This window comes from Ceratotherium simum, chromosome 14 (assembly GCF_057802395.1).
Source record: "Ceratotherium simum simum isolate JZ-2026a chromosome 14, ASM5780239v1, whole genome shotgun sequence".
In the NCBI taxonomy this organism is placed as follows: domain Eukaryota; kingdom Metazoa; phylum Chordata; class Mammalia; order Perissodactyla; family Rhinocerotidae; genus Ceratotherium; species Ceratotherium simum.
The window spans coordinates 15,018,889-15,046,620 of record NC_141913.1 but is presented as its reverse complement, the minus strand read 5'-3'; the positions used below and the strand labels follow the sequence as shown (position 1 = coordinate 15,046,620).

General features: G+C 39.2%; 1 protein-coding gene across 2 annotated transcripts in view; it reads left to right on the top strand.

The window, feature by feature from the left end:
- The window catches only part of AKAIN1 (A-kinase anchor inhibitor 1), a 121,328-nt gene that overhangs the window by 69,376 nt on the left and 24,220 nt on the right, over nucleotides 1–27,732 (top strand). The window contains exon 1 of one of the 2 annotated variants that reach the window (XM_087438822.1): nucleotides 3,564–3,594. The exons of the other annotated variant lie outside the window; for it this stretch is intronic. Within the exon in view, the coding sequence (XP_087294948.1) occupies nucleotides 3,579–3,594 (16 nt within the window). The 5' untranslated portion in view covers nucleotides 3,564–3,578. Of the gene's footprint in view, nucleotides 1–3,563; nucleotides 3,595–27,732 lie in introns of those variants that run through there. 2 annotated transcript variants of the gene reach the window in all.

Below are 27,732 nucleotides of genomic sequence, written 5' to 3'. Positions count from 1 at the left end.
TTTCAAACTTTTCTATTTGTTAAAGTTCTAAAGACACAGTAAAATAAATGAATGATAGAGGGAATGGATAGGGACTTGGGGAAGTCTGAGAGTTATAGCCCTAATCTGCCTATGGTAATTTCTTTGGAGTCTCCAGTTTAATATTTACATGTCACATGAATCACTACTTCATAGTGTATTCATGTTCATTTTTGTATAAAATATTCTCCCAAGTATCCAAGTAAAACAGTTGGTTCTATTAGATGACTTTTTTTTTTCTGTGCCTGCCAGCTCATCCAGCATCTTGTTCAAGTAGCTGAAGGGGTAGGAGTGCCCAGTTTGATAAGCTCAGCACCAGAGAAAGAAAGTTGGGGCATCTAGTTCAACTTGTTTACTCTCTTGCTTCCTATCACTATTCCCATCATTGAATGGAAATGAGGGTCTAGAAGGAGGTAGATGGTGGTGGTGTCAGTGGCAGTGGCTGCCTCTCTATAGATGGCTATCTCAAAATGCAATTGATTGTTTGAGTAGAGAGTGAGTTGCCCTGAGTGGAGGTGTTTAACAGAGACAGAGTGAGACTACATTGGGAACTTAAGCCTTGGTTGTGGGGTAAGAATGGAGACAAGATCTATCAAAGAGTCTGGCTCTTACAGTAGAATAAAAGGGAATTTTTATTTTCCTATGAGGCATTCTGTTATTAAATTGATCACTTAACATTAAAATATAAAAAATCTAGTAGCATTTTAAAGTTTTAAAATTAAATCAACAGACTAATAACTCCAGTAGTAGTAAAAATTGGAGATAATATTTTTTAATATAAAATTTACTGATGAAATAACTGTAAATAAAAAAATTTATTAAAGTGCCTTGGTTTTATTGGGAATAAAATTAATTGCTCTTACTAAAACATAAACAAGCAAAAACTGGATTGAGAATACACTGTCCTGTGGCTAGGTAGCAGTGGTGTGCTGGGTAGAGAAAATGAAGACATGATGGGAGGAAGAAGGGCAGGGAAGAGCTGAGGATGGGGCTGAGAAGAGAGGTTTTTCTTCTGTCCTTGACCTGTTGCATTGTTTTCACTGGATCATATTACCTCCTATTGCCACAGCAGGCTAATCAAAGGATCTCTGGGACCATTTTTAGGCATTCTTTCTACTACCATCTTGGCCTCTATCTAGACTGAAAGTCTAAGGTTCTTTCCTTATTTAACATTTAGAAAGATGCTCTCTGAGGCTGGAGGAGATATAAGTAATTTCTTTCTTTTTAAATGCTGATACATCTAATACCTTGCTACTCAAAGTGTAGTCTATGGACTAGCAGCACCTTCAGCATGGACATCACCTGGGAGCTTGTTAGAAATGCAGAATCTCAGGCCCCACCCTGATCTACTGAATCATAATCTGCATTTTAACAAGATCTCCATGGGATTCATATGCACTTTAATGCCTGAGAAGTACTGATCTAACATATTTAGTTTGCATTCCTATAGGGTTTTATCTACTCCCAGGGTGTCAGTAATTTCTTGGAATTGGTTTAATTGGGGCTGTACTCTCTCTTAATTAATCCATTATCACATTTGATCCTCACAACAAGCCTTCAAGATACCTTAATCCTTACCTTGCAGACGAGACAGTTAAGTAATTTATCCGAGGTGACACAGCTAGTAAATGGTAAAGATGTTCTACTTGGGTCTGACTGATTCCCAAGTCTTTTTTCTTTTCCTACACTATATTGCTTTTTCTTGAACTGAATCCTGAGTAATTGCTTATGCATTAGGAGAATAAAGCTTATTAATTAAAAAAAAAAGTAAAAGAGAGCACTTTTGAGTATGTTAAAAGAAAGAGATGTTTCAATCATTCGAAGATTCTTTCAAATAGTATTTCACAGTTCTCCTGGTGATAAAGCAAAGAAGTGAAGCATCATTGGTCCCTGGCTCTTGGTGTAACTTGGGGATGTGAGAGGATTGCATCCTGTCATACACACACTTCATCCTGCCCATCAGCTGACTGGCATCTTGTTGCTGCTGAGGCAGGCCCCATCTGCCTGTGTTCAAGCCTGTGTTGAGCCAGGTGCTAAGAGCAGGACTGATTGTGTTATGTTGAAGCTGCCCATACGCTTCCATGCAAACTGTAGTTCAAGAGCTGTGAAACTATTTGCATTTTCAATCTATCGGATGGCTTTGAACAAAACCAGTGCCAATATGGCTATTTGAATGCTTTATATTTGCCAAAAGAGTGTAGAACTTATAGCTACCAACCAAATTATTAAGAAATACTGTATTTTCAGAATAGCCATATTTTCCAGGGAGAGGTGCCAGTGAAGAAACCCTATAAAACACTGGATATGACCCTGATCACCCTTTGTTCTTGGAAATCTCCATTCAGCTGCAAAAATAGAGGATAAAACCCAAAGCAACTGACATCTGCTTTGAGGCTGGAGGACCTTGTGTCACTTTAGCTCTGGGGTTGAAACACAGGTGGACTTGTTTCAAGCTGGGTAACCATTTAGTGTGGGATGTCCACACTGCACAAACATATCTTGGGGGAACTAGATAATGCTTTAAAGTGAACACTGGATTAGAAGCATGAAGTGAGCGTGGGGCATTCCAGTATCTTGAGAATAGAACTGGGTGTACCTGGGGGCGCAGCTTTCAGTTGGGTGAAGGCAGGGGAAGCACCAATGTTTCTTGATCGGTCTTAGGGCTGTTCTCACACTTAAAGGGGATTCTGTTGGCTCAACCTTTTATAGAGCGTGAGAGTTCGTCGGTGGAGGAGACCTGCCTCGCCGAGGTCTCTTTCCTTTGCCCTGGCCGGCCTAAAGTGATGACCTTGAGGGCCTCCAACCTTAGGAGCTTTCAGAGCCACATTGGCCGCCTGGGAGCAGGCCTGATGGCGGCGCCTTCCTCACGCGCTCCAGTCACCTTGTCCTTCCCTCTAGCTCTCTTTCTTAAGTTAGCAGAAGACTGGGACTCGGGTCGAGAGAGGAGTCGTGGATCCTCAAGGACCGATTAACTTGGGGGCCCCACCCCTCTCTTCAGAGCCAGCCAGCCCAACTCGGAGAACTCAGAGTCAGCCTCGGGAGTAAATCTCTTTGAGTTATTATTATTATTTTTTTTAAAGGGCAAGCACGTCCTAAATGTCAGTCCAATATCCACTGGGGCGAGCGACAGCAGGTAATTGGAAGCAATTAGCTGTCCCCCTGCTGGGAAGCCGGGCAATTACCTTTTTCTCTCTTCCTCTTCCGTCTTTCCTTCTCCCGTAGAAGCCGTAGAAGCGTTTTGCTCCCTAAGCAGCAGCGTACGCTGAGCTGGCACAGGAATGAGGGATGAACTGAGCAGGGATTCGGTCTCCTCCTCCCGCCGCCGCGGTGGCCGCCGGCAGAGCAGTGCATTGTGGAGGCTGAGCGCGTCCCGGCGGCGGCAGCCGCGGCCCCGGGATCGCGCGGTGGGGAGCTGTCCGAGGTGCTGACCGTCCCGACCAGCAGCCGGTCCGCGCCCTGAGCGCCCACCTGCACCGGACCCCTCCAAGTCCTGGCCTTCCTCCCACCTCCGTCTGTCTGTCTGTCTCTCCTTACCTAGGGTGTAGCGGCTGGAGGAAATCATGGTGTTCGCTCCAGGTACACTTGCACTTTGCTTTTTCACCAGGTGTTGGCAGGGAGCGGGGAAGAGAAGGGAGAGGACAGTGAGAGAAGGCCTTTCCCTTACGACCCATCTGCGTGTTTTGGAGTTACTCTGTGTGAGCAAGGAGCAGGAGAGTGTCTCTGTGCGGCGTCTTCGCTCCTTTCCCAAGTACCGCCGCATCTGTCCTCTAACAATCTCCAGCCATCGTCCCGCCGCTGTTCTTCCCGCCTGGCTCCTACATATCCCATCGGAGCTCAGGCACCTTGAGAACTGGGACCTTCGCCAGCAGCACAGGCGCCTACGTGGGCGGGAGGGTGGAGAGATGGGGCAAAGAGTAGTGGGCTTCTGGTTACTTCGGTGGGAAGCCTTTTCACTGCCACTTCCCCCCTCCGTCAGAAGTGGCCAAGTGACCCAGTTCTTCTCGACCTCCTGAGGAGAGAAGTGGGTGAAGCCCAGGTGAGTGGGCCCAAGGGCAGAGGAGCGATACTCCTTAAGGAATTAGATCTGAAACTCCGGTCGGAGGCTGCAGCCTACTGCGGCGCCACTGGCGTTTGCAGTCTTTTTTGGAGCTGCCGGTGAAGGACTTGGATCTCTTTGTTGCTGTCTATGGCTACAAGTTGGCGAAGAGTCAGATTTGTTTGCGGTTGACCGGCTCACCGACGTGTACGTGTGTGTGCAAAGACCTGGGTGTGTGTTTCAGGGGAGGTCAGGCGGAGTTAGGGAAAGCGTGGTCATTGTTAACGCACACAGCTGCCTCTAGGGATAGATACAAAGTTTTTTTTTCTTTTAAATTCTGGGCTCTGCTTTCATTCAAGACTGCTGTGGAAAACAGCAAGTAGGGAAAAGGGTAGAGAGGGTAGAGGGGCTAGAACTCTTTAACTGTGTTGTGGTTCTTTAACTTGAGAGGTTGTTTGCATTTGCTGTGGCCATAAACCTCAAATAGCTGGGGAAGAAAGGTATAATGCATTTTTAAAAGGGAAGAAGTGAGTGTAGGCTTCAAAAAATTCAATTAGCAAAACTTGAAAATGGGAAGTTGCAACCCCCACCAACCCAAATCAGGATGCTAGCCGGGGATGGAGGAATGAGTTTCTGTCAGTTCTGACAGTCACCACAAGCAGTGGCTCAGAGGAATGCATTAGAGGAGAGCCTAGAAGCCCTTCTGCTGCCCATCCCAAATAACTCAGGGGGAGAAATTGTTCTGTACAGTGAAGGGCATTCAGTCAGCACAGGATCTGTGAACTCAGAAAACAACAGCTCTTTGTTGCATATATAAACTACTTACCACTTCATAAAGCACTTTCATGCCGCTAACTCATTTGGTCTTCAAATTACCCTCTGAGGTAAGCAACATCATCCCTATTTTATCCTATTTCCCTATTTTACCACCCTCAGGGAGGCTGATTCCAGACAGTCTTGCCAGCCTCAGCTGGAGTTTCCTGACCTCAGATTCTGTCTCTTTTTCCTATACCTCAGAGCTTATCTTCCTGACAAAATGCCTTACCAGTTTCAGGGATAGATTGTTTTTTGGTTCAAGGTCAGATGTAGCCAAGGGGAAGTGTCCTTCCATTTTTGAGATGGGGGATGGGCTGGTGTTGTCCAGAGTTAGGGTTGTTGGGTGATGTTAACTTGACATTCTCTAAAAGCACGTTGTGGGTGAAGAATTGTGTAATGAGCAGTGGGGCGTTTCTGGAGTGGACCGATTTGGCTTAAGCAGCCCACTATTTGGACAGGGCTTTACTTTCCCATTTTTCTTCCAAGTTTTGTACTGATTTTTTTTTCCTGTGAGGAAAGTAGAAGTTATTCATAACTGTCAGAGATGGAGTTAATTGACCTGGTTAGGATAAGTACAGAAACTTGTGGGGAGATACTTTTTGAACATTTCTTCGATTTTGAGTTTCTCTTGAAAAATCATAAGCATTTGAGGGCAATAAGAACAGGGTGCTAAAAATATTAAGTCAGATTAGCTTCTCATCTACTGATCATATGTCTTCTAACTCATATAGTGATATTTTTCTGAAAGAAAATCAGAATGATGAATTGTTTTTGAACTCGGCCAGATTTTCAGCATTACAACCTCATTTCTAGGACTATTGCTCTTCTAAATCTCTATAATCTGGGGATCCAGATGTTTTGTACTAGTCAAGGGAAATGCTCCCCCACCCTTTCTCCAAGCCAACCTAACACTCAGGAAGGGAAGGAACAGAGGAATGTGCTATGATCACTCCAAAATTAATAAAAAGTGTTGGATAATCCAAGATGAATATAACAATAAATTAACAATGAGCTGTTTATAAAATTGGGTCAGTGGGTACTAAGCCCTTCAAAACCCATTATAGCTTTTTGAATTTTAGCAAAGGGAAACAAGAACACTGAGTTCTAGTTCCAGCCTTGCCTCTGTGGACTGGCCTGCCTTTGAACCATTTGCTGCCTCTTTGCTTACCTTAAAGGCAAAGGTGAAAAGTGACAGAGATTCGTGAAGAAGGTTTCAGTCTGGAAGTACAATGGAATGAGGGGGAAATGGAGTAGGACTTTATATAACCATAATTAGGGTTCACTCTTATCATGTGGTATAAAATATCCTCAAATTCTCTTGTGTCAGTTAATCTATAGATTGTAAGGAACAGGGCTTGAGTTGGGCAGGGTCTTGGTTTACGTAGGACAGACAATTCAATTCTATACTTTTCCTCTTTCTTACACTGTTCATAGACTTTTTAATTTAGGAAGGTTCTAGTTTTGTACATACCAATTTTTAAACCCCTTAATGGTAAGGGGCCATGACTACTAATTATTTAAGGATTCAGTTACCCGAAGCCTGTCACTCTTTTGTTCTCCCCTCCAAAGAAATTGTACAAAATTAATAACAATAGAATGAGGAATAATGTATAGATACGTTAATTTCTCTGTAAGTACTGTATATCCCTAAATACAAGTTAAACTAAGCTGGGGCACATGGCTGAGGTTCAAGGCCAAAATGAGGCCTCTTGCTTCCCTTTCCTAAATCTCTTATCTATTCCTCCTCCTTCCACTCACACTGCAGGTGGGGGATCTTTCTTTCTAGAGCAATGTGAGAAGATTTAGAAGCAGACCACCAGGGCCAAAGGAAAGAGGATGACACAACCAATATACACAAAAATATTTTGTCTCCTATGCATAATGCTAAGCTGACCCAGGTTACTTAGTGTGTGGCTATAGGAAAAGCTTCCATTTGGGCCACAAAAAAAAAGTTCTGGGAGGAGATATGGTGCTGTTGGTTTTGTGGGGGAATATCAAGGCATTCTTACCAATTTGTGGAAAAGTCAAAGTGGAAGAAAGGTGAAAGACCACTGGACAGTGGTGTTGGCAGTGAAAAAGTACACAAGAGAGTGTCAGGATATTTCTTGACCTATTGCAGGAAGAGAAAGAGGATATGCTCACAAATTCAAATGTCTTTTCAGTGCCATGATTTTACCCAAAGAATTCCAGACTCTGAGCAATCAGATTGGCAGCTTTTCCTCCCTTGAGGAAGAGCTAGTAATGAATGGAACGTGAGGTGGATCATTGTAAATATCATTGTAAGCCATTAGACAGCCAGCTCCTTGACTTCTTAGTTTGAAAAACATTAGCAACAATAGTTATAGAGAGAGCTATCAAAAATATTTAAGAAAATATCTTATTTATTGCAACATAGTTATAGCTTTTATTTATTTATATAAACCTCTTACCGATTCTTGAGAGATCAATGAATAATTAAATTATATATCAGACTGTCTTAACTGTAAGGTTGACAATCTGCCAACCCAAATAAATTCTCTTCTGTTGACATAAATTATTTTTACATTAATTTATTATTTTAAAAAATTAAATACAGTTACATTGATTTTTTTAGTATACAATTCTTTGAGTTTTAACACATGTATAGAGTTTTGTAATGACCACAGAACAGTTTCATTGTACTGAAAAATCTTCTGCTACCCCTTTGTGGTCAAACTCTTTCCCTCTCCCCTAACCTCTGGTGACCACTGATCTGTTTTCCATCCCTATAGATTTGTCTTTTCCAGAATGCCATATAAATGGAATCATACAGTGTGTAACCTTTTGAGACTAGCTTCTTGCACTCAGTATAATGCCATTGAGAGTCATCTACGTTGTTGCGTGTATCAAGAATTCATTACTCTTGATTGTTGCATAATATTCCATTTAAGTTGGAATTTAAATCGTTGAAAGACATTTGTTTTCAATTTTTGGTGACTATGAATAAAGCTGCGATAAACATTTCTTTACCTGTATGTGTGAACATAGATTTTCATTTGCCTAGGGTAAGTACCTAGGCTTGTGAATACTGGATCTTATAGTAAGTATACGCCTGACTGTTCTCCAGAAAGGCTGTACCACCAGCAATGTATGAGAATTCCAGTTGCTCTGCATCTCTGTCCTTCTGATAGATGTGTAATGATATTCATTGTCTATTTAATTTGTGTTTCCCTAGTGACTAATGATTTTGATATTTTTTTTCAGGAGCTTATTTGCCATATGTATATCTTCTTTGGTGAAGTGTGTTCAAATCTTTGAAGTCTGTTCAAATCTTTTGCCCATTTTTTGGGGGGATGTTTTCTTTTTGTTGAGTTTTGAGAGTTCTTTGTATGTTCTGGATAGAAATCTGTTATTGGATATGTGATTTGCCAATATTTTTTTCAGTTTGTGGCTTGACTTTTCATTCTTTGAACATCACCTTTTTTCAGAGCAAAAGTTTTTAATTTTGATGCAGTCTAATTTATCAATTTTTTCTTCTATAGATTTTGCTTTTGATGTCATATCTAAGATCTTTTGCATAACCCAAGGTCAGGAAGATTTTCTCCCATAGTTTTTTCTAAAAGTTTTATAATTTTACATTTAAATCTAATCATGGGATTAGGTGTCCACCCTCATGATTTCATCTAAAACTAATTGTCTCCTAAAGGCCCCATCTCCCATACCCTCACGTTGGAGGTTAGGACTTCAACACATGAATTTTGGAGGCACACAACATTCAGTCCATAATAAGTTGGTTTTTGGATAGCGCGTGGATTATAAATCAAGGTTCATTTATTTTGCCTATGAATGTCCAATTGTTCTAATGCCATTTGTTGGAAAGGTAATATTTCTTCATTGAATTACCTTTGCAACTTGTTAAAAGTTAATTGGCTATATTTGTGTGGGTCTATTTTTGGACTCTCTATTTCATTTGTCTATATATCTATCCTTCCATTAACACCGTGCTATCTTGATTGCTGTAGCTTTATAGTAAGTCTTAAAATCAAGTAGTGGGAATCCTCCAACTTGGTCTTCTCTTTTAAAATTGTTTTGACTGTTGTAATTCCTTTGCCTTTACATATAAATTTTAGAATCAGCTTGCCTATAGCTACATAAAACACTGCCAAGATTTTGATTGGAATTCTGTGAAATCTATAGATCAGTTTGTGGAGAATTACTATATTAACTATGTTGAGTCTCCAATCTATGAACATAATATGTCTCTTCATTTATTTTGCTCTTCTGTGATTTCTTTCATCAGTATTTTGTAGTTTTCAGCATACAGATCTTGCATGTGTTTTGGTAGATTTATATACCTAAGTATTTCTTTTGGGAGGAGCTACTGTAAATGGCATTTGAAAACGATTCAATTTCCAAATATTCATTGCTAGTATAGAAATATGATTGATTTTTGTATGTTGACCTTGTTTCCTATGATTTGCTTAGCTCTCTTATTAGTTGTAGGAACTGTTTTGTAGATTTCTTAGGGGTTTTTGTGTAGGCAATCATGTTGTCTGCAAATAGGGATCATTTTATTTCTTTTCCAATTTTATGCCTTTTTGTGTGGGCTAGAGCTTCTAGTACAATATTAAACAGAAGTAGTGTGAGTGGACATTCTTGCCTTGTTTCCAGTCTTAGGGGAAAGCATGCAATCTTTCACCATTAGGGATGATGTTAGCTATAGGATTTTTTGTAAATGCTCTATTAGGTTGAAAAAGTTCCTTTCTAGTACTAGTTTGATGTGAGTTTTTATCATCAATAGATGTTGAACGTTGTTAAATGTTTTTTCTGTTTGTAATGATGTGATCATACAGGTTTTCTTCTTTAGACTGTTAATATGGTGGATTTTGTTTTTAGTCCAGTTGATTCTGATTCCTGGCTACCCTTTGTACAGCAGAGCAGAACCCCGGTTGGTCTTTTTGCACTATCCTCTCACCTTCTCGCACTATATCAGACAATACTCCACTGCTATTCACAGGGTTTCATGGCCAATTTTTTGAGAGGTGAATGGCCAAGTCCTTCTTCCTAGTCTGTCTTAGTCTGAAAGCTCCACTGAAACCTGTCCACCATGGATGACTCTGCTTGTATTTGAAATCCTGGTGGCATAGCTTTCAGCATCACAGCAACACACAGCTGCCACAGTGTGACAACTGATATACGGGTGGTATGGTTCCCTCACCAGGAAACCAACCCTGGGCCTCTGCAGTGAGAGCACTGAATCTTAAGCACCAAACCACCAGGGCTAATATGGTGGATTATGTTGATTGATTTTCAAATGTTGAACCGCACTTAGACTCCTGAGATAACACTCATTTGGTCATGATGTGTTATTCGTTTCATATACTGAAGGACTCAGTTCGTTAATATTTTGTTGAAGCTTTTTTGGTCAATGTTCATGAGAGATATTGCTCTATAGTTTGCTTTACATGTACCATCTTTGTCTGGTTTTGGAATCAAAGTAATGCTGTCCCTCATAAATGAGATGGGAAGTGTTCCTTCCTCTTCAGTTTTCTGGAAGAGATGGTGTAGAATGGTGTAATTTCTTCCTTAAATGTTTGGCAGAATTCATCAGTGAAACTGTTTTTCTAGATGTTTTCTTTGTAGGGAGCTCTTTAAACTTAATTCTTCTTTTTTTTTTTTGTGAGGAAGATCAGCCCTGAGCTAACATCCATGCCAATCCTCCTCTTTTTGCTGAGGAAGACTGGCCCTGGGCTAACATCTGTGCCCATCTTCCTCCACTTTATATGGGACACCGCCACAGCATGGCTTGCCAAGCAGTGGCTCCGTGCGCAGCCGGGATCCGCACCCGGGCCGCCAGCAGCGGAGCATGCGCACTTAACTGCTACGCCTGTAGCCAGCCCCTGAATTCAATTTCTTTAATAGATACAGGACCATTCTGTTTATTTTGAGTGAGCTTTGGTAGTTTTTTAAGGAATTAGTCCATTTCATCTAATTTATTGAATTTATGTGAATAAATTTGTTTGTAATATTCTTTTATTACGTTTAATACGTGCAGGGTCTGCAGTGATATCTCCATTTTGTTCTTGATAATGGTAATTTATGTTTTTAATTTATTTTTCTTGTCACTTTGGCTACAGGTTTTTTTTTATTGTTCTTTTTATCTTTTCAAAGAAACTTCTTTTTGGTTTTATTGATTTTCTTTCAATGTTTTCAATGTCATTCATTTCTACTCTTTATCATTTCCTTATTTCTGCTTGCTTTAACTTTATTTTGCCCTTCTTTTTCTAGACTTAAGATTAAACTTAGATTGTTTATTTGAGGTCTTTCTTTTTTCTAATATAAACATTTAATGCTACAAATTTCCATCTAAGCATTGGTTTAGCATATCTTACAAAATTTAATGTTGTGTTTTCATTTTCATTCATTCATATTCGGAAAATATTCAAAATATTTTCTAATTTTACTTGATACCTCCCCTTTTTCCCATGAATTATTTAGAAATGTGTTGTTTAGTTTCCAATTAGTTTGGGATTCTCTACATATCTTTCTGTTATTGATTTCTAGTTTAATTCCATTATGGTCAGAGAATAAACTTTTTCGATTTCAATCATTTTTAATTTGGTAAGATATGTTTATGAGACAGAATATGGTCTATCTTGGTGAATGTTTTTATGTGCACCAGAAAGAATGTGTATTCTGCTCTTTTTGGGTGGAGTGCTCTATAAATGTCATTTTGATACCGTTGGTTGATACTGTTGTTCATTTCTTCTCTATCCTAGCTCATATGCAGGCTTCTTGGTCCATTGATTACCAGGAGAGGAGTGCTGAAGCCTCTAGCAAAAATTGTGGATTTTTCCATTTTTTATTTTGGTTTATCATGTTTTCCCTTGTATTTTGCAGCTCTTTTATTAGCTGCATATATATTTAAGATTCTTATGTCTTCTTGACGAATTGACCTTTTATCATTAAGTAGTGTCCCTCTTTATCTCTGGTAATTTTTCTTGCTCTGAAGTCTATTTTGACTGATAATAACATAGCCACTCCAGCTTTCTTTTGATGTTTGCCTGGAATTCATTATTCACGAATTTGATATTTACAAATTTGCCTACTCATTAAAACCTATTCGTAAAATAGATCAACTAATATCAATACTTGTAGCACTTTCTCTGTTATTCAAGGACGTGCACAGAATGGCAAAAATTTGAGTTGCCTGACATGCATGTTCCCAGCTGAGGTTGAAGAAGGCAGCAGTTTGCTTTCTTGTTTCAGCTCTCATACTGTAAACAAGTATGTATTAGTGGTCTATTTAGTTTTTCACACATTTGTGCTTTTTGTTGGTGTTTTCGCTGTTTAATATGGCCCTCAAGTGCAGTGCTGAGGTGTTGTCTAGTGTTCCTAAGCACAAGAAGGTTGTGATGTGCCTTATGGAAGAAATTGTTGGATAAGCTCCATTCAGTTATGAGTTATAGTGCTGTTGGCTGTGAGGTCAATGTTAATGAATCAATAACATATGTTGAATAAAGTGTCTTTAAACAGAAACACACATAAAACAAGGTTATGTATTAATCAATTAACAAAAATGTTGTGACCAGAGGCTCACAGGAACGTAACCCTGTGTTTCCTTTAGGAGCAATGGTTCCATACTTGTTAATTCAGTGTTTGCAGCTACTTTATAGAACATGACTATTATGAATAATGAGAATAGACTGTATATTGTTTCCCATCATTTTACTTTTAAATTACCTTTATCATTATATTCAATGTGGGTTTCTTATAGACAGCATATTGTTGGATCTTGCTTTTTAATCAAATGCATAGTTTTAAAGGCAGTTTAAGTTAGCTACTGAATGCCTTGATGTCTTCCTTCTATAATTACTGCATTTTCTAATTCCCCATTATCATTTAAAATTAAATAATATTTCATCATTTGAATTTTTTGTTTTAGTGTTAGAAATTTTAGTAAGCATAGATAATCAAAAAGAAAATAAAAATCATAATATTATCCAGCAGTAACCACTGTTAATATTTTATACATAACTTCTCAGATCTTGTCTCTATGAATATATCTCCCACTTTTTAAAACAAAAATGTTATCCTGACATGCATATTATTTTTTGTCATGATTATTTACACAATGTACTGTTAGCATCTTTTCATGCCACTCAGTTGTCTTCTATATAACATTAAAAAAGACACATAGAGCAAAAGGTGTCATTATACCTATTTTTACAAATGATAAAAGTAAGGCTCAAAATGCCTGACTGATTTGAGGTTGCAGAACCGAGATTTGACATTGGATCCACTTATTTGCTATATACAACATAGTTTTCAAATAAATAGCAAACAACAATTTGCACACTAGAATTAGAGACAAAGAAAAAGAGTCAAAACTGATCTCCTTTGGAGAAAATCTTCTGTATATCGAGCACGTCTTCTTCCAAGTTAGGGTTTCCAAGGTGTTCTCCTCTCAACCACACAGGAATGGGCTCTCTCCTTTCACACTTCCTGGATTCTTCATCTTCTCTGGGCTGCTGCTCTTAGTGATAGAGAGTGCAACAATGGACAGGTAGGATTGCCAAAAGTTGACCAGGAGAATAAAAAGATCCAACAAATTTACACAGTGCTTTATAATTTTCACAGCATTTATATTAACTAAGTGCCATAGGCAAGATATTTCTTGAGTTGAGAATAAATGGCTTTGGGCTAGGTATAGTCTCTCTTCCAAACAACTGATGAGAATTTTTCAGTTCTTCCATGGCAATTCAAATAAGAGGCAAAGTTGGTTGCTGCAGAAGCTTGGGTTTGGGGACAGATAGGCCTGGGTTCAAACAGCTTACCTCTTCCATGTCCACACTTAGTGGCATTGGGTAAGTCATCCAGTCTTACTGATTTGCTCATTTATAAAATGAAGATTATAATATCTATTTTCCAGTGTGATAATGAAGATAAAGGTGAAGTGCAGTAAGCTAAATGGTAGCTATACTGATGTTATTGTTTTAGAAGGGAGTGACTAATAATGTGTTTTTTATATACGTATGCACGCATATGATTTCAAGATTGGACCTTCAGTCTCGAGGAGCTGTATAGTTGATTCTTTCTGTGGAATAGGACTAACTTACTGATTCACTATGTTACCTGGGTAGAGGTTATGAAACTTTAAAGCAAAATGCTATGACAAGCTGAACTGATGATAAAGCAGATGTCTGAGTGCATCCCAGGATGAATAAGTTATGAATCATGGAAAATTGCTGTTTAAAGGCTAGCAGCTGCATGCTTGAAAGCAGATGGCCATCTTGCTGATCTGAATAATTCTGATCTTGTCTAAGTTTAAAAGCTGAATGATGATTTTCTGATGAGGGTATAATGCATTATGTTTTTAATATTTAACTACTTAGTTAGGGTAAACTTGTATTTTGAGATTTGAGATATTATTTCACATTTACTATGCCTTTTTTTTTTTTTTTGGAGACTCAAGTTTCCATTCTGTGTTCTTATGTCATAGCCACACACACATTCTTAGATACTATTCTTTGAACAATTATCTTTGGTCCTACATAAATAGTCTTAGGAAGAAAACTTTTTTTTCTTCTTACAAAGAAACTTTGTTGGTGAAACAACCACACAATCACTAACTAGAGATTAAGAGAGAGGTTGGAGTTTTCCTGACATGCTATGTGACTTTGAGTTAGTTAATCTGCTTCCTGTGCCTCTTTCCCAATCAGTTTCTAAATAGTCATCCTCGGCTTTAGAGGTTTAGTGTCTTAGTTGTCAGTACAGATGTTTATTGGGCAGAGGACATAAATGTAAGAAAAGGCTACATTTGTAGAAGACCTACTGTGTGCTAGGTATGTCACATGCATTTTTCTTAAAGCAAGGAACAATTTTATAAAGTAAATGCCAAACGAAAACTGTTTTTCTTTAACTTGAGGCTGAAATGCTGTTTCATTCCAAATAGTCACAGATGATCTATTGCTGAACCCGGTAGACAGAAATGAAATGTCTTCTCCCATTCTTTTAAAAATTTGTTTTTGTTTTTCTTTAAAAGGAGAGAAATAGTGCCAATGGTACTCAAGAAACACACTGAAATTATGAATGCAATATCTCTGTTCTGGCCACCTCTCATAACCCGCATATGATGGGTCTGTTTGGTATTTAGACAGGAGGCCTCCATGGAATCCACATCTTGTGTTGTCTGATGGAAGTTGTTAATTTTTATCTCCATGGAATTTATTTCTAACATTCTTGTGTACTTATTTCTGCCTTTCCATTTTAATTTTACATTTTTGCGGGTATAAAAAATAAAATTATATGTTTATTGCAGTACCGTAGATGAGATTTTGATCACCCCTAACCAGGCAATTTGGAATGAAGTTCCCTATAGCCTTAATTGCAATCTGACTCATGCTTCAGAATAGCTTATTTCACCACATCATCAGGCCATGCTGTACAAGTCAATAAATAAGAACTGTTTTGCTCTAAAAATAACCCTTGTCAAGGAGAACAATATTTAAAGCTTCATTTATCTTGCCATCCTGTCTTGTGCCTGCAGGGCGATGCTAGTTGGGTGGAGCTGTGGGCCATTACACTGGAACTCAGTGAAAAGAGTAAGTGTGACCACTCCTCCACCCAACACCTTAGTCCAGAGCAGATCTCTTAGTGAAGGTCACTTGCAGCCTGCCTGGGGAAAGAGATGGTAGTAGCCTTGGTGGGAATGGAGCTGAGGATATCAGAGAAGGCCATAAAAAGGTGAGTGTGGATGGGATATGAACCCTTTAGATATTTACTTTCATTTATTCAACAGACATTCACTGCCTGTCTTCTCTGAGCGAGGTGCTCTGCTAGCTGGTGGGCACTAGGACTTTAATATAAAGAAGTATGCTAAAAGGTTAGAGTTCTGTGACTGAAGGGCAGAGAGTAAAGGGGATGAAGAGAATGGATGGGGTAAATCTGCTGGGGAAGAAGTGGCTTTCTTGCCTGCATCTGATTCTTCCTGGGGAAGACTGACCTGGGGAATGGTTAAAGACTTATTCCAGTAGGGAAACCCACTTCTATGGGCCATCCTTTAGGGCCCCTGGGCCATGCATAAGGGCTCTCTTTGTGAGTGCTGGAGTATGGTATGGGGAGGCAGTGACGAACCAAAGGAGAAAGAGAGACTTCCTTTTGTCTTATGTTTTTAGGTACATAAATGCCCCTTATAAAGAAAAGGTCTCTATTACCTTTAAATGACAAAGATGCCCTTAAGGCAAGAGCATATTAAAGACCTTGAAAGGAGATTCTCTAAGAGAAGCAGATGTATTTGATCTGGGCATGAATCTGACCCCTGAAGTTTATCTTCTGCTTGATCATCTCCCTTTGATGACCACTGCCACCACCAGGACAGGATGAGGGCGTACTATGCTCTTTTTAAAGAGTTGCCTTGAGCATGGATAGACATATCTTTTCCTGTTTCTCCAAGCATAGCTCAAGTGGACTTTCATTCAACACTAAGGGAACACAGGAAATTAGCATACAAATACATTAAAAGGGTCAGAATTTTGATCTGATCATAGATATGTTACTTCTTGGTCGCTGTTCCAGCTCATCCCATTACTACCTGTGCTATAGCTCAGGGGTTCTCAGTGCTGGCTACATGTTAAAATCACCTGGGAAACTTTTAACATGTATCAATGCTCCAGGTCCAACCCAGGCTGGTAAAATAAAAATCTCTAGTGGTGTGCCCTAAGCATAAGCGTTTGTTAAAAGCTCTCCAGGTGGCTGATTGTTCCTTTGGGCTGAGAACCACTGATCTAACTTCCAAGCACAAGCATACCAGGCAGGTGGCTTGCCTGCTTCCTTACCTTCTTGTTCCTCACGTGCCTTCTCTTCTCAGAACAGGGCACATACAAGTGCTTGGTACATGTTGGATAAACAAATGAATGAAAGAACAAGTGCTCATCTTTCTTTTCACCTCATAGTCATCCCATTTAAGTAAAAACCAAGAGAAGACTAACTCTGCTACCCATATGGGTCCTCTACATCTGAGCCCTGCCCCAGTTTGAGGAAGATACCTTTTCTGGTCATTGGCAGGACTGTAGGATTGTCACTCTTTAGAAACGGGGAGTGGTCTTGTCCCACATGTTCATGGTGAGATCTCAACCATTTAATGACCATAGCAATCATACAACCAGGATTATACACATCAATTAACAAGAGAGTCTGTATATCTGTAGGCAGATGAGTCCTATTGTGGCTAGGCTAGGGGTCAAAGCTGAGTTATCAGGCTTCCAGTGCAGGGCAGAAGGCAGGAGCTCATGGCCCCCAGAGGGACATCAACCAGGGATTCGCACTGGGGACCTTGGGGGTAATATCCCTCCTGCCCGGTGGTTTGCCTGCAGGCATGACTCTTAGGTACTGAGTCACAGCTGGGGAAGGAATAAGGCAGAACCCGCGACATGTGTGCCAGAGATTCCTCCTGGCAGTGTTGATGCTCTGTCCTCTCCAGTGATGTTCTAAGTAGCTTTTCATGTTTCTACAATAATCTGGGTCAAATGGAGAAATAAGGACAGTTTTCTTGGTTCCACATTTCAGAAGGGCACATTACCACAAATTTCAAACACAGAAGAAAAGAATCAAGGTAAGTATATTATCAAATCAGACATATTTTTGATGTATAATTTAATTTAGGCTTAAGATTTATGTTTTTGTTATATAATTTAACTTAGAAGCAATTTACATATGGTAAAATAAGAACAGTGTATTTAACATTTATAGAGTGTTGCATGCAATGCATGAGTCTGAAAATAAATATCTAATGCTACTTAATATGCTAAGTGTCCCACTTTGTTTTGGGAATCCTGGGATTGAATTGCCTAAATGTTTTGTTATACTGCCATAAAAGGCAATTATATATATTTGGTCTTTAAAATGATTCGTTAGACTTCAAATCTTAAAAAAAATATAATTCATAGTTAATATATGAATTATACAGGCAGCATGGCATTGGAAAACATTACTTGGCTTGGAATCAGATACCTAGCTTTAATAATAGGATTTTCTACATGCCTGCTATGTGATTTGGGGAAAGTTATTTAGTTTTTCTGAACCTCAGTTTAATTATAGAATAGTAATAATAACCTTTCTTATCATATCGGGTTGTGATAATGATTTATAGAGAAATTACTATAAAAGATGTTTGTTAGATTATATACCACATAAAAATTTGAGGTATAATTTGTATTTAATTTTTTAAACCTTAATTAGAGGCTCACCTTGCGTGAATCTATAAGAAAAAAGTCCTATGATAGCCTTAACTGTTTTCCACCTTTTTATGAGCCCATTGCTGCCACTGAGCTAACTGAAGTCCCGACTCCATTTGGTGCTAGACTTTGGGAATTGCTGTATTTTGCTGCATCCCCAAGACCAACAAACCTTGAAGCCACAGTTGGTCTCTGGGTGGAACTATATGTACTCCTGGAAGTACGTGAAGACTTTCCAAGGGGTATGTGGGTACAGGGAGAGTTTTAAGAGAATCAATTTCTATGTCATTATTTTAAATATATGTTCTCAAAATTAATTTGCTTGAGAAACCACCTGTGGTCTGCAGTTTCCATTATCTAGCCACCACGTTTATAATTGTCCTTTTCTCTTTATACAAAAGAGATATGTCTCACCCTCCTCTAATCTTACAATGTCCTGAAATGGAAAAACCTGAGAGGCACCAAACACTCAGGAAAGGATCTTAAGTTCTAGCGTCTTATCACCGCACTTAGATCTTACAGAGTCTACGGAATTTAAAACCCTAGGCTTCCATAGCACTTTCATAGTTTAGTCTTTACTAAACACACACTGTCTAGGGCAGTGGTTCTCAACCACAGGTATTTTGTCCCCCTCCCCCTTCTCTGGGGGGACGTTGGCAAGGTGTGGAGACATTTCTACTTGTCGTGATTGAGGGGTGCTACTGGAAGGGCCAGCTATATAATTTGTAGTGCACAGTGCAAAATGAAAATGCGGGCCCCCTTGTTTAACAAGAAGGACAAAATGTCATTAAAGGTACTAAAATACAAAGCTTTTTCCTTTCTTCTTTGGTCTCCATCTCCCTTTCCCCGTGCCTTTCTCTCTCAACTTGTCATAGTGTTTTTAATTTGCTACTTAATGTTTTCCTAAGTCAAGAAAAATTAAAATTTTAAATTATTAGCATGAATTTTTTTATTCATCTTAATACCATGCAATACTAGTTTTAAGTTAAACATGACACGTCGCACAATTTGAATTTTGTAGCTTGTGCGTGCACAAAACTTATTTAACTATTTTTATTTCACGTCTTGAAATGCACATGATCTACCAGCATGCCCTCCCTTTGGCTTACCGATGAGTCAGAGAGAACTGAAAGTAGAGCAACTAAGGATCACTCTATCTTTCTCTTTCTTTCTATGACATCATTTTCAGCATAAGTGGTCGGCTAATACAGGGAAGTTACGAGAGAAAAAAAGAATATTCGAGGGTCCCTTGGTTGTTCATGTTTCTTAGAATGCCATTTCCTTCTTTCTGTCTTCTAAGTAAGTTGTGGTTCTAATAGCAAGTGTGGTCTCCCTCCAACCCCTCACTCAGTTGTAGACATAACACACTTAACTCATACTTGCTTTGAGGTTTGGAGCCTCACTGCACTCACACACACCATGATCCACTGGAATTCTGTGCTCATGGGGCATTGCTAAAGCCATATGTATATGCAAATTGGGTGACAAGGAATGACACACTGTGTGCATCTCCTCTGTACAGGCATATGTTCCATTGTCCCATCGAACTTCACTCACCAAATGCAAGTTCAAAGATAAAATTATTAAGAGTTTCAATATGGCAACAGCAGAGCACTAAATCAAGTACAGGGTTCTTCTGAATGTGGGGCTCTGTGTGACTTCACATGCCTATGAAGTTGGCCCTGGCTACTGGCATCCAGTTTTTAGAGGTTAGAGATGCTGCTAAACATCTTGCAGGACCCAGCAGAGGCCCCCACATCAAAGGCACTGCTGGGGAGGTTGGTATTCTGTCTTGGAATAGTATCTGAGGCCTGCACACAAGACCAGTTCTCTCCTTTTCAGTAGAGTTGTTCCCATGGTGGGCCTGCTCTGTGTTTTACAATGTCATGGTCACTCCACCTGAGACAACCACTTTCTGCTCTTTGAGAGATTATTTACTCTGCAATGGCCAGGGCCCTCAGCGTTTCATCTGAGCAGTCAGTTTTGCTTACTGCTGTTTGCTGTCACTTTGCTGATGAGACCAGACAAGGTCTCCAAAGAGGACCTTGACCACTCCTGGATGTGGTACATGGACCTCAGCATCCTGTAGGCAGTGCCCCCTTGAAAGGGAATCCTCATGAGCACTGCCTCTCCCATGGGGTATGGCATTGGGAGAGGTGGCCCTCAAGAGCTTGGACCTCCTTATGTGATGGCTCCCAGGATTGTCTAAGCAGGCTAGATCATCTCCAATACCAGAGGCCACAGCACAATTGCAACTTCCCTGCGAGTCTAAAAGTTAAAAAAAAATTGTTCCTGAGAGAAAAGCTGGCTTAGGCAGCCAGGAAACCAGGGGAAGGGAGCAAATATTAGATGTAGAACGAATGCAGGGGGAGGGCTGCCGGCAAGCGCTCAGAGCATCTGTCTTGGATTTTGGTCTTCATGTGCCAGGAAGAGTGCTGGGAGTGTGTAAGCAAAGATCCTAGACAGCCCAGAATCAATCCCCCACCCCATTTTTCTGGCTATAATTCTATTTCGGGGTCTCTAACCATGCACAGCAGATGGCAGAGAGGGATCATGTCAAATAAAGCCCGAGTGGGACAGTGCTTTCACAGCACCTGCTGCTGCTGCTTACCGCCATCAACGTAGTCAAGTGCTTAATGATCACCAACCCCACCACGCTTCTGGACTCCTAGGGTTCAGGATTATTCTTTAAACCTTATCTCTGAATTCCCAGCATCTATAACAGAGCTTGGTTCATATTAATTAATTATTTATTGGGAAAACCTTATGTGCCAGACCTGGGCTAGTCCTAAACAGACGTGACCCCTGCTCTCAGGGGGCTTAGCATGCTTAGGCACAGAAACCGGAAAAACAATACGTGCCAGTTGTCTTGACTATGTTTTCTCCTCCAAAGGAAAGTACATAATTTTATTCCAACTAGAATATAACAAAAGTCAACCCCCCATTTCTGTTCTGACTCACAATAGAGTTGCCAGCTGCTTTTGTTGGGCTTTCATGTCACTGATGGCTGTTTCTTTTTGGACATCAGGAAAAGGTCAGTATTTTGAATCAATGATTTGGAAAACAAAAAAAAAGTTGGGACAGCTACAAAATATAATACAACATACATAAAAACCAAGTACATTGCCCCATGATTTGATATTTAAAAATTTTTATTTCTACAAAAGCCTTTTAGCAATTGTGTTCATTTAGTGCCAAGGAAATTCACATGTATTATGCAGCGGTGTTATGGTCAGTAAAAGCGAGTTCCCTCCTGGGAGAGGATCTGAGCACTTTCATGGTTAGTAGTAATTAGAATGGTTTATTACGCTCTTTATTTTGCCAATTATAATATCAACTTGTAGGATTTTAATGATTAAATAATTTTAATCAGTTGTGAAATGAAACATTTTTTACGCATTGTAACTCAGATAATGTTTAAATAAGATTTTCACCAAATAATTTATCTTGCTTCAAAATGTCTAATTATGCTGTAAACTTTAAAACAAAAAGTATATAATTTAGATACCACCCTATTTTCTTCTATTATAACTCTTTCCTTCATTGACAGGACCCTGATCTTTATAGTCTTAATATGTTCCTCAGAGGGAGTTTGATAGATATGGTAAAAATGAATTGAGTCAGACTCCTTAGAAATTGCTTCTCTCAGTAAAATTTCAATTTCCTGTGTTTTTGGGAAGTATAAGTAGAAGAGGCCAAGAAAAACTCTTTTCCGTTATAGGGTTTTTTTTTCCCCTAAAATATTGTTATCAATTATCTTAGCCTTTGGTAACATAATTTCTTGGGGGAAAATACATACAATTGTATAAAAATTATGAAAAATATATAATATATTAAATAATTTGGTTAGGTAAGGTGCACTATGAAATACCACATGGAATAAGTAGGGCTATGAATCAATGACTAACCATTCTTTCAATAATTACTTGTTAAGTGGAAGTATAATATAGTGTCTAAGAGCCCAGCATGTGGAGTCAGACTGCCTGGGTTCAAATTCCACTTACAAGCTGCGTGACCATGGGAAATTTACATAGTCTCTCTTTGCCTTAGTTTCCTCATCTGCAAAATGTGGATAAAACACTATCAACCTTGTTCTAGTCATTTATTACTGCATAATGAACCACCACAAAATTTAGTGGCTTAACAACATGACACCGTTCATTTCAGTCATGAATCTGTAATTTGGGGCGAGGGTGGGAGATTGGCAGGGACAGCTTGTCTCTGCTCCACTTGGCATCAGCTAGAATGACTTGAATTCTGGGGGCTGGAGTCATCTGAAGGTGCGTTTACTTCCATGACTGGTGGTTGATTCCGGCTGTCAGCTAAGATCTTTGCTGGGTGCTGCTGGTTGGAACATTGATATGTGGCCTGGGTCTCCTTGCAGCATTGATGGCTGAGTTCCAAGAAGAACATCCCAAGGGAAAAAAAGCCAGGTGGAAGCCCTATCACCTATCCTTGGAAGTCATGCCATGTCCCTTCTACCATATTCTGTTAATTGAGGTGGTCTCAAATGCTCACACAAGTTCAAGGGGAAGGAAAATAGACTCCATCTCTTGATGACTGATGGCAACGTTCTGAAGAACGTTGGGGACCAGAGATATTGCTGTGATCAATGTTTGAAAACACAACCTTCTACTTACTTAATATTGTTTTCATGAGGATTAAATGAGTCAATTCATACAAAAAATATTTGCCACATGTTAAGTAGTAAATATGAGTGTGTAGTATTATTATGGAGCATGTAAAATATGCTAGGGGAGTGTATAAATTCTTTGGTTTGCAGAGACTCAAAATTCTAGAGCTGCCAGTCTAACCCCTAATTTATGCATAAGGAAATTGAAGCCTAGGGGTTAAGTTGCTCAGTCATCCAGTGAAAGAACTGGGGTCATGAGGCCAAAGTTGTGAGTACTTATTACTTAAAGTCAGACTGTGGAGTATGGAAACTTACAGAGCTGGAAATCATGGAAATAGACCTCTAAACAGTTAATTAAGTCAAGTGATACATGCTCTGTCTCCAGAGATCCTTGGAATCAAAGATAGATTTGACATAAACAGGCTAGTTCTTCTCTTTAAGTTGTAGTATATTTGTGTTCAGTTGCAAAGTTGGTTTTTTGCCTTTATTTTGTGATTGATAGGATCAGATAAATTTCTGTCAAAGTTACTAGTGCCGCATATTTTACCACATAATGCATAATAGGCAGTATTTTTGCTAAAAATCAGAATGTTTTTGAATATTCCAAATGTGTGAATTAGTAATACAGAAAGTATGCCAGTCTTATATACAAATGTAATTGTACCCAATGTAAAATTTCAATGGTTACAGTTATTAAAACTTTAGACTAGTACGGGACTGAAAAGTAACTATAATCGCTGGGCATTGGCTATAATGGTAGATATGAATATAAACAGGTTTTAATGAGAGTATACTCATTTTTTTCCTAGAGAATTATGTAGGTAGTTTATTATAATGCCTTATCTTTTTGGTCAGAAATATGTTAATTGGATAAAAGTGCTTTTCTCACTTTTAGTTTATCTCGATTTTCTGAGTCTGTCCATTAGACCTTCTAGGGACCTCAGAGGAGATTGGAGCTGCCAAGTTAGCTGATGATGGGCACATCAAACACGATCCATGGTCATGGTGCTGGTGTGGGGAAGGATGCTACATTACCTTGTAGGCCATAGACTGCTAGTAGATTTCATCTCATATTCCAATTCAGTCTGGCTTCCTAGAGCTGAGCTGTGTAGACCTCACTGAAGAAGAGGGCCTTGGCTGATGAATAGTGTCTGGCATGGTCTCAGGCAGAGTGGGTGGCTGTGCCGACATGCTGTTTATTTGCTGTCCTTGCTGTGATTTTTCATCCAACCTTCCTGTGATGGTTAATTCTGTGTGTCAACTTGTCCAGGCAATGGTACCCAGATTTGGGTCAAATACCACCTAGATGTTGCTGGGAAGGTATCTTTTAGATGTGATTAACAGTTAAATCAGTAGACTTTGAGTATAGCAAATCACCCTCCATAATGTGAGTGGGCCTCAGCCAATCAGTGGAAGACCTTAAGAGAAAAGACTTAGGTTCCCTGAGAAAGAAGGAATTTTTCCTTCAGACTTCCCTTGGGCTCAAGACTGCAGCCTCAACTCTGCAGCCTTGTGGCCTGTCCTGCAGATTTTGGACTTGCCAGCTCCCACAATTGTGTGAGCCAACTCCTTAACACCTCTATCTCTACCCCTACCTCTACCTCTCCATCTCATGATCTCTATCTCTATCTCTAGCCTATTAGTTCTGTTTCTCTGGAGAGCCCTAACTAACATACCTCCTTTAGGTCTCTTTTGTAGTTCCACCTGCTTTTATTAAGAATTGCCTTATGTGGAGAGACGAGCACCTGTTTATTATCCATGTCATCCAAATGCCACATTTCTAGGGAGTCTAGATTTGTAGGCAGGAACCATAAAGAAGTGTTCATACTAAGATAAAGACACAACAATTGGTAATAGGTTTCAAGATAAAGTAGCATTTAAACAGTATAAGATATGGAGATATGGAGACAGCATGGTGCTGAGGAGGAATGGGCATGAGTTTTGGGACTGGGCAGCTTGGATTTGAACTGTGATCTGCAACTTACTGGCTGTGTCACCTTCGAAAAGGTACTTAGCCTTTTTGAGGTCCAGCTTTCCTCACCTGTAAAACAGGGGAAATGATACCCCCCTTTTGAGGTTAGTAGATAATGTAGGTGCTCGATCAATGGTGGCTACTTTGGCTGTTCTGGTTATCAAGAAGGGCTGTATTAAGGCAATGGCAAAATAAGGAGGCAGGTTATGTTTTTGTTTATTGCTTCCTTCTGTTTGCTAAATAAAAATTTTTCAAGTTAGCCTCCTCCCTTTACTTCACCCACTCCTGCTTGCAGACTGTTCATTCATATCAAGAAGTAAGTGATAAATAAGAGCACACACTGTTACCCCATTTTTGGTAATAGGGCTTAAGAATAAGCAAAAGTGACAAAATTCTGGCAGCAACCACAATGCAGGGGAAATCATGTTCAGACTGAGTTGGGGGCGGGGAAAGGAAATGGTAGTCTCCTCTGCAATCAGTCAGCCCATGCACATGGTCCTATCTTTCTGCCTGCATGTAGGAAAACAGCACTGCTTCCTAACGGTGTTCAGAGGAGTAAATGAGATAATTCACAAAATGTGCTTTACTGTGTCAGGGACATAGCAAGTGTTCAAGAAAGGTTAGCTAGAAACAGTAGCAGCTGCAGCAGCAGTAATTTTATTACAAAGATTGGCATAGATCACTTCAGGTGGGGTGAAAGTACAAAAGAAGACTACATGGGGAGGTAAATGTGGTGTGTATTCTGGCACCACCAGACTGTAGGAAAAAGCTCACACTGGGGATTAGTGAAAAATAAAATATTTAATGTAGAGCCAGGACAGTGTCATAAAACTCAAAACACTGTTATATGATTATTCTTGCCACTGTTTGGCAATGGTTTATGAGACTCTGCCCTGTACAACATCACTTCTGTTGTAAATCCATTTGTTATAACCTCTTGATGCGATGATGTTGCCTGTTATTTCTGTGAAGTTAACAACATTGATGGGACAAACATTAATGCTTGACTAAACAGTAGCAACTCCTCTTTCATCTGTGTTAAGAGTCCTGATTTTGTCCTGGTATCGACCTTTCATCCGTATGACTCAGGTTACTGCTGACTAGGCTAGGCTATAATGATGGTTCCATGTCTATTGCCAGTGATTGGCCAGGGGTGGCCATATGACCAAAGGATAAGAAAGGAAGCCTACTGGTTGAGATGTGTGTGGAGGGGGGTGGAAAGGGTGGAAGGCATCTAGCAAAAAATTTCCTAGCTCTTAGAAACAGTCACAAGGAAGGAGTCCACTTTCTGCCACTGGCTGTTGCTTTAAGAGGATGTGATATGTAGATCTATTGCAGCCATCTTGTTGACATGAGGGAGAGAATAGTCATCATTTTATTTTATTGTTGGTATACTTTTGCCAGGGAAGAAATGCATATTGTCATGTTTTTATTCTGGATGAGGACAGGACTGAAGAAGGAGGATGAATGCATATTGCTGTTGTCTTTGAACATTCTGCCTGTGTCGAATCCTCCTTCTCACTTCTGCCTCCACAATACTGTGGATTCTGATCCCAGAGTTTCTCTGTTCTCTTAGGCTGAACTGAGTCCACTTTCTTGGCAATCCTATTATGGTATACTCCAAGCTGTGGCTTTTCCTGACTATTTCCTATGTCTACTCAATCCCATATGCTTTCCTTCTTCCAGAAGTTTGTAGACATCTCTATTTGTTGCCACTCTCTGTTCCATTCTCTCTTCTTTTCATGGTTGTAGGTTTATTCTTTTTTGTATTTTTATACATTGAAAGGTACACAGGCTAATGCTTGTACTTAGTTGATCATTATCGTTATTTCTTTTGTTAATTATTCATTATAATTAACTCATATTTCTGTTGGGATTGTTACCAATTTGCAAGATCTATTTTCATGTTAAGATATCAACCCTTTTCACATATATAACAAATATTTTTCCTAGTTTATTACCTTTTAAAAATTATTCGTGTTTTTTATACCAAAGATTTTATTGTAGTACAGTAAAATTTATCCATCTTCTTTGTGTTTTCTTTCGTTTTTATTCTTAGAAGGGCTTTTTCTTCCCCAGATCAGATATATACTCACTATATTTTTGATCTTCTCTTCTTCCTTTTCTTACTTTTTCATCCCAAATGTGCTGAATTTAACTGATCACTTTCCTCAGTTCATAGTCCATCATCATTGGTTCATGCAGAGTCTCTATTTTTCATTTTATTATTTTTTGTTTGTTCATCCTCCAGCCTCAGTGCCATTTCTCTCCATTTCATTTCTCCAATCATAGATATCTACTTTAGTGTCTATAGTATATGTTTTTCAGTTTTTTAAAAAAAATTCATTATTTTTTTCTCCATTCTCATATTAAAAAATTTTTAAATGTTTATCCAACGTTTATCCGATTTTCTCAGTGCCTTTCTCTGCTCTTTTGAACTGCCATCTTTGCCAAATTCCAGGTACCAGGCTTTCTAACCTGTTCCACTTACCCATCTGTCTGTTTTGGTGCTAGGATCACAAGGCTTTAATTATTATATAATTTTCAAAACATTTGTATGTAGGAGTGAAAATCACATGTAATGTCCTTCATGTGTCATTTAATTCTCTTTTCTCTTTTTTAACATGATAGAGAAGGGAGACCATTCTTTAATAATTAGCATGTGTATCTATATTAGCATAGCAAATTGCTAGTCACTGTTACCTAAGCTGATCACATGCTACATTGTGCAGATGGTGAAAAACATGGAAGATGTGACTTTACGAGCAGAAACATATTTAAAAGAAGTGCCCATAACTAATTCAAAAGGAAACAGATGCTCACTTGTTTTTGTGAACTCTGGTTTAGAATTACTCAAGATGCTTACTGTGATTAACATTCTTGCAACCTTAAATCACGCTCTGTCAACTCTTAAGAAAACAATTTCAAGTGTCATTTTGAGCACTGGGGAAAGAGGAACCAAGAATGAAATCAGGTTTTGACCTTCTTTTTATCCATGTTGAGCGGACTCTTCTACCTGAAGTTGATTTTTATCAACAACTTTTGTCTTTTGTGCATGTTTATC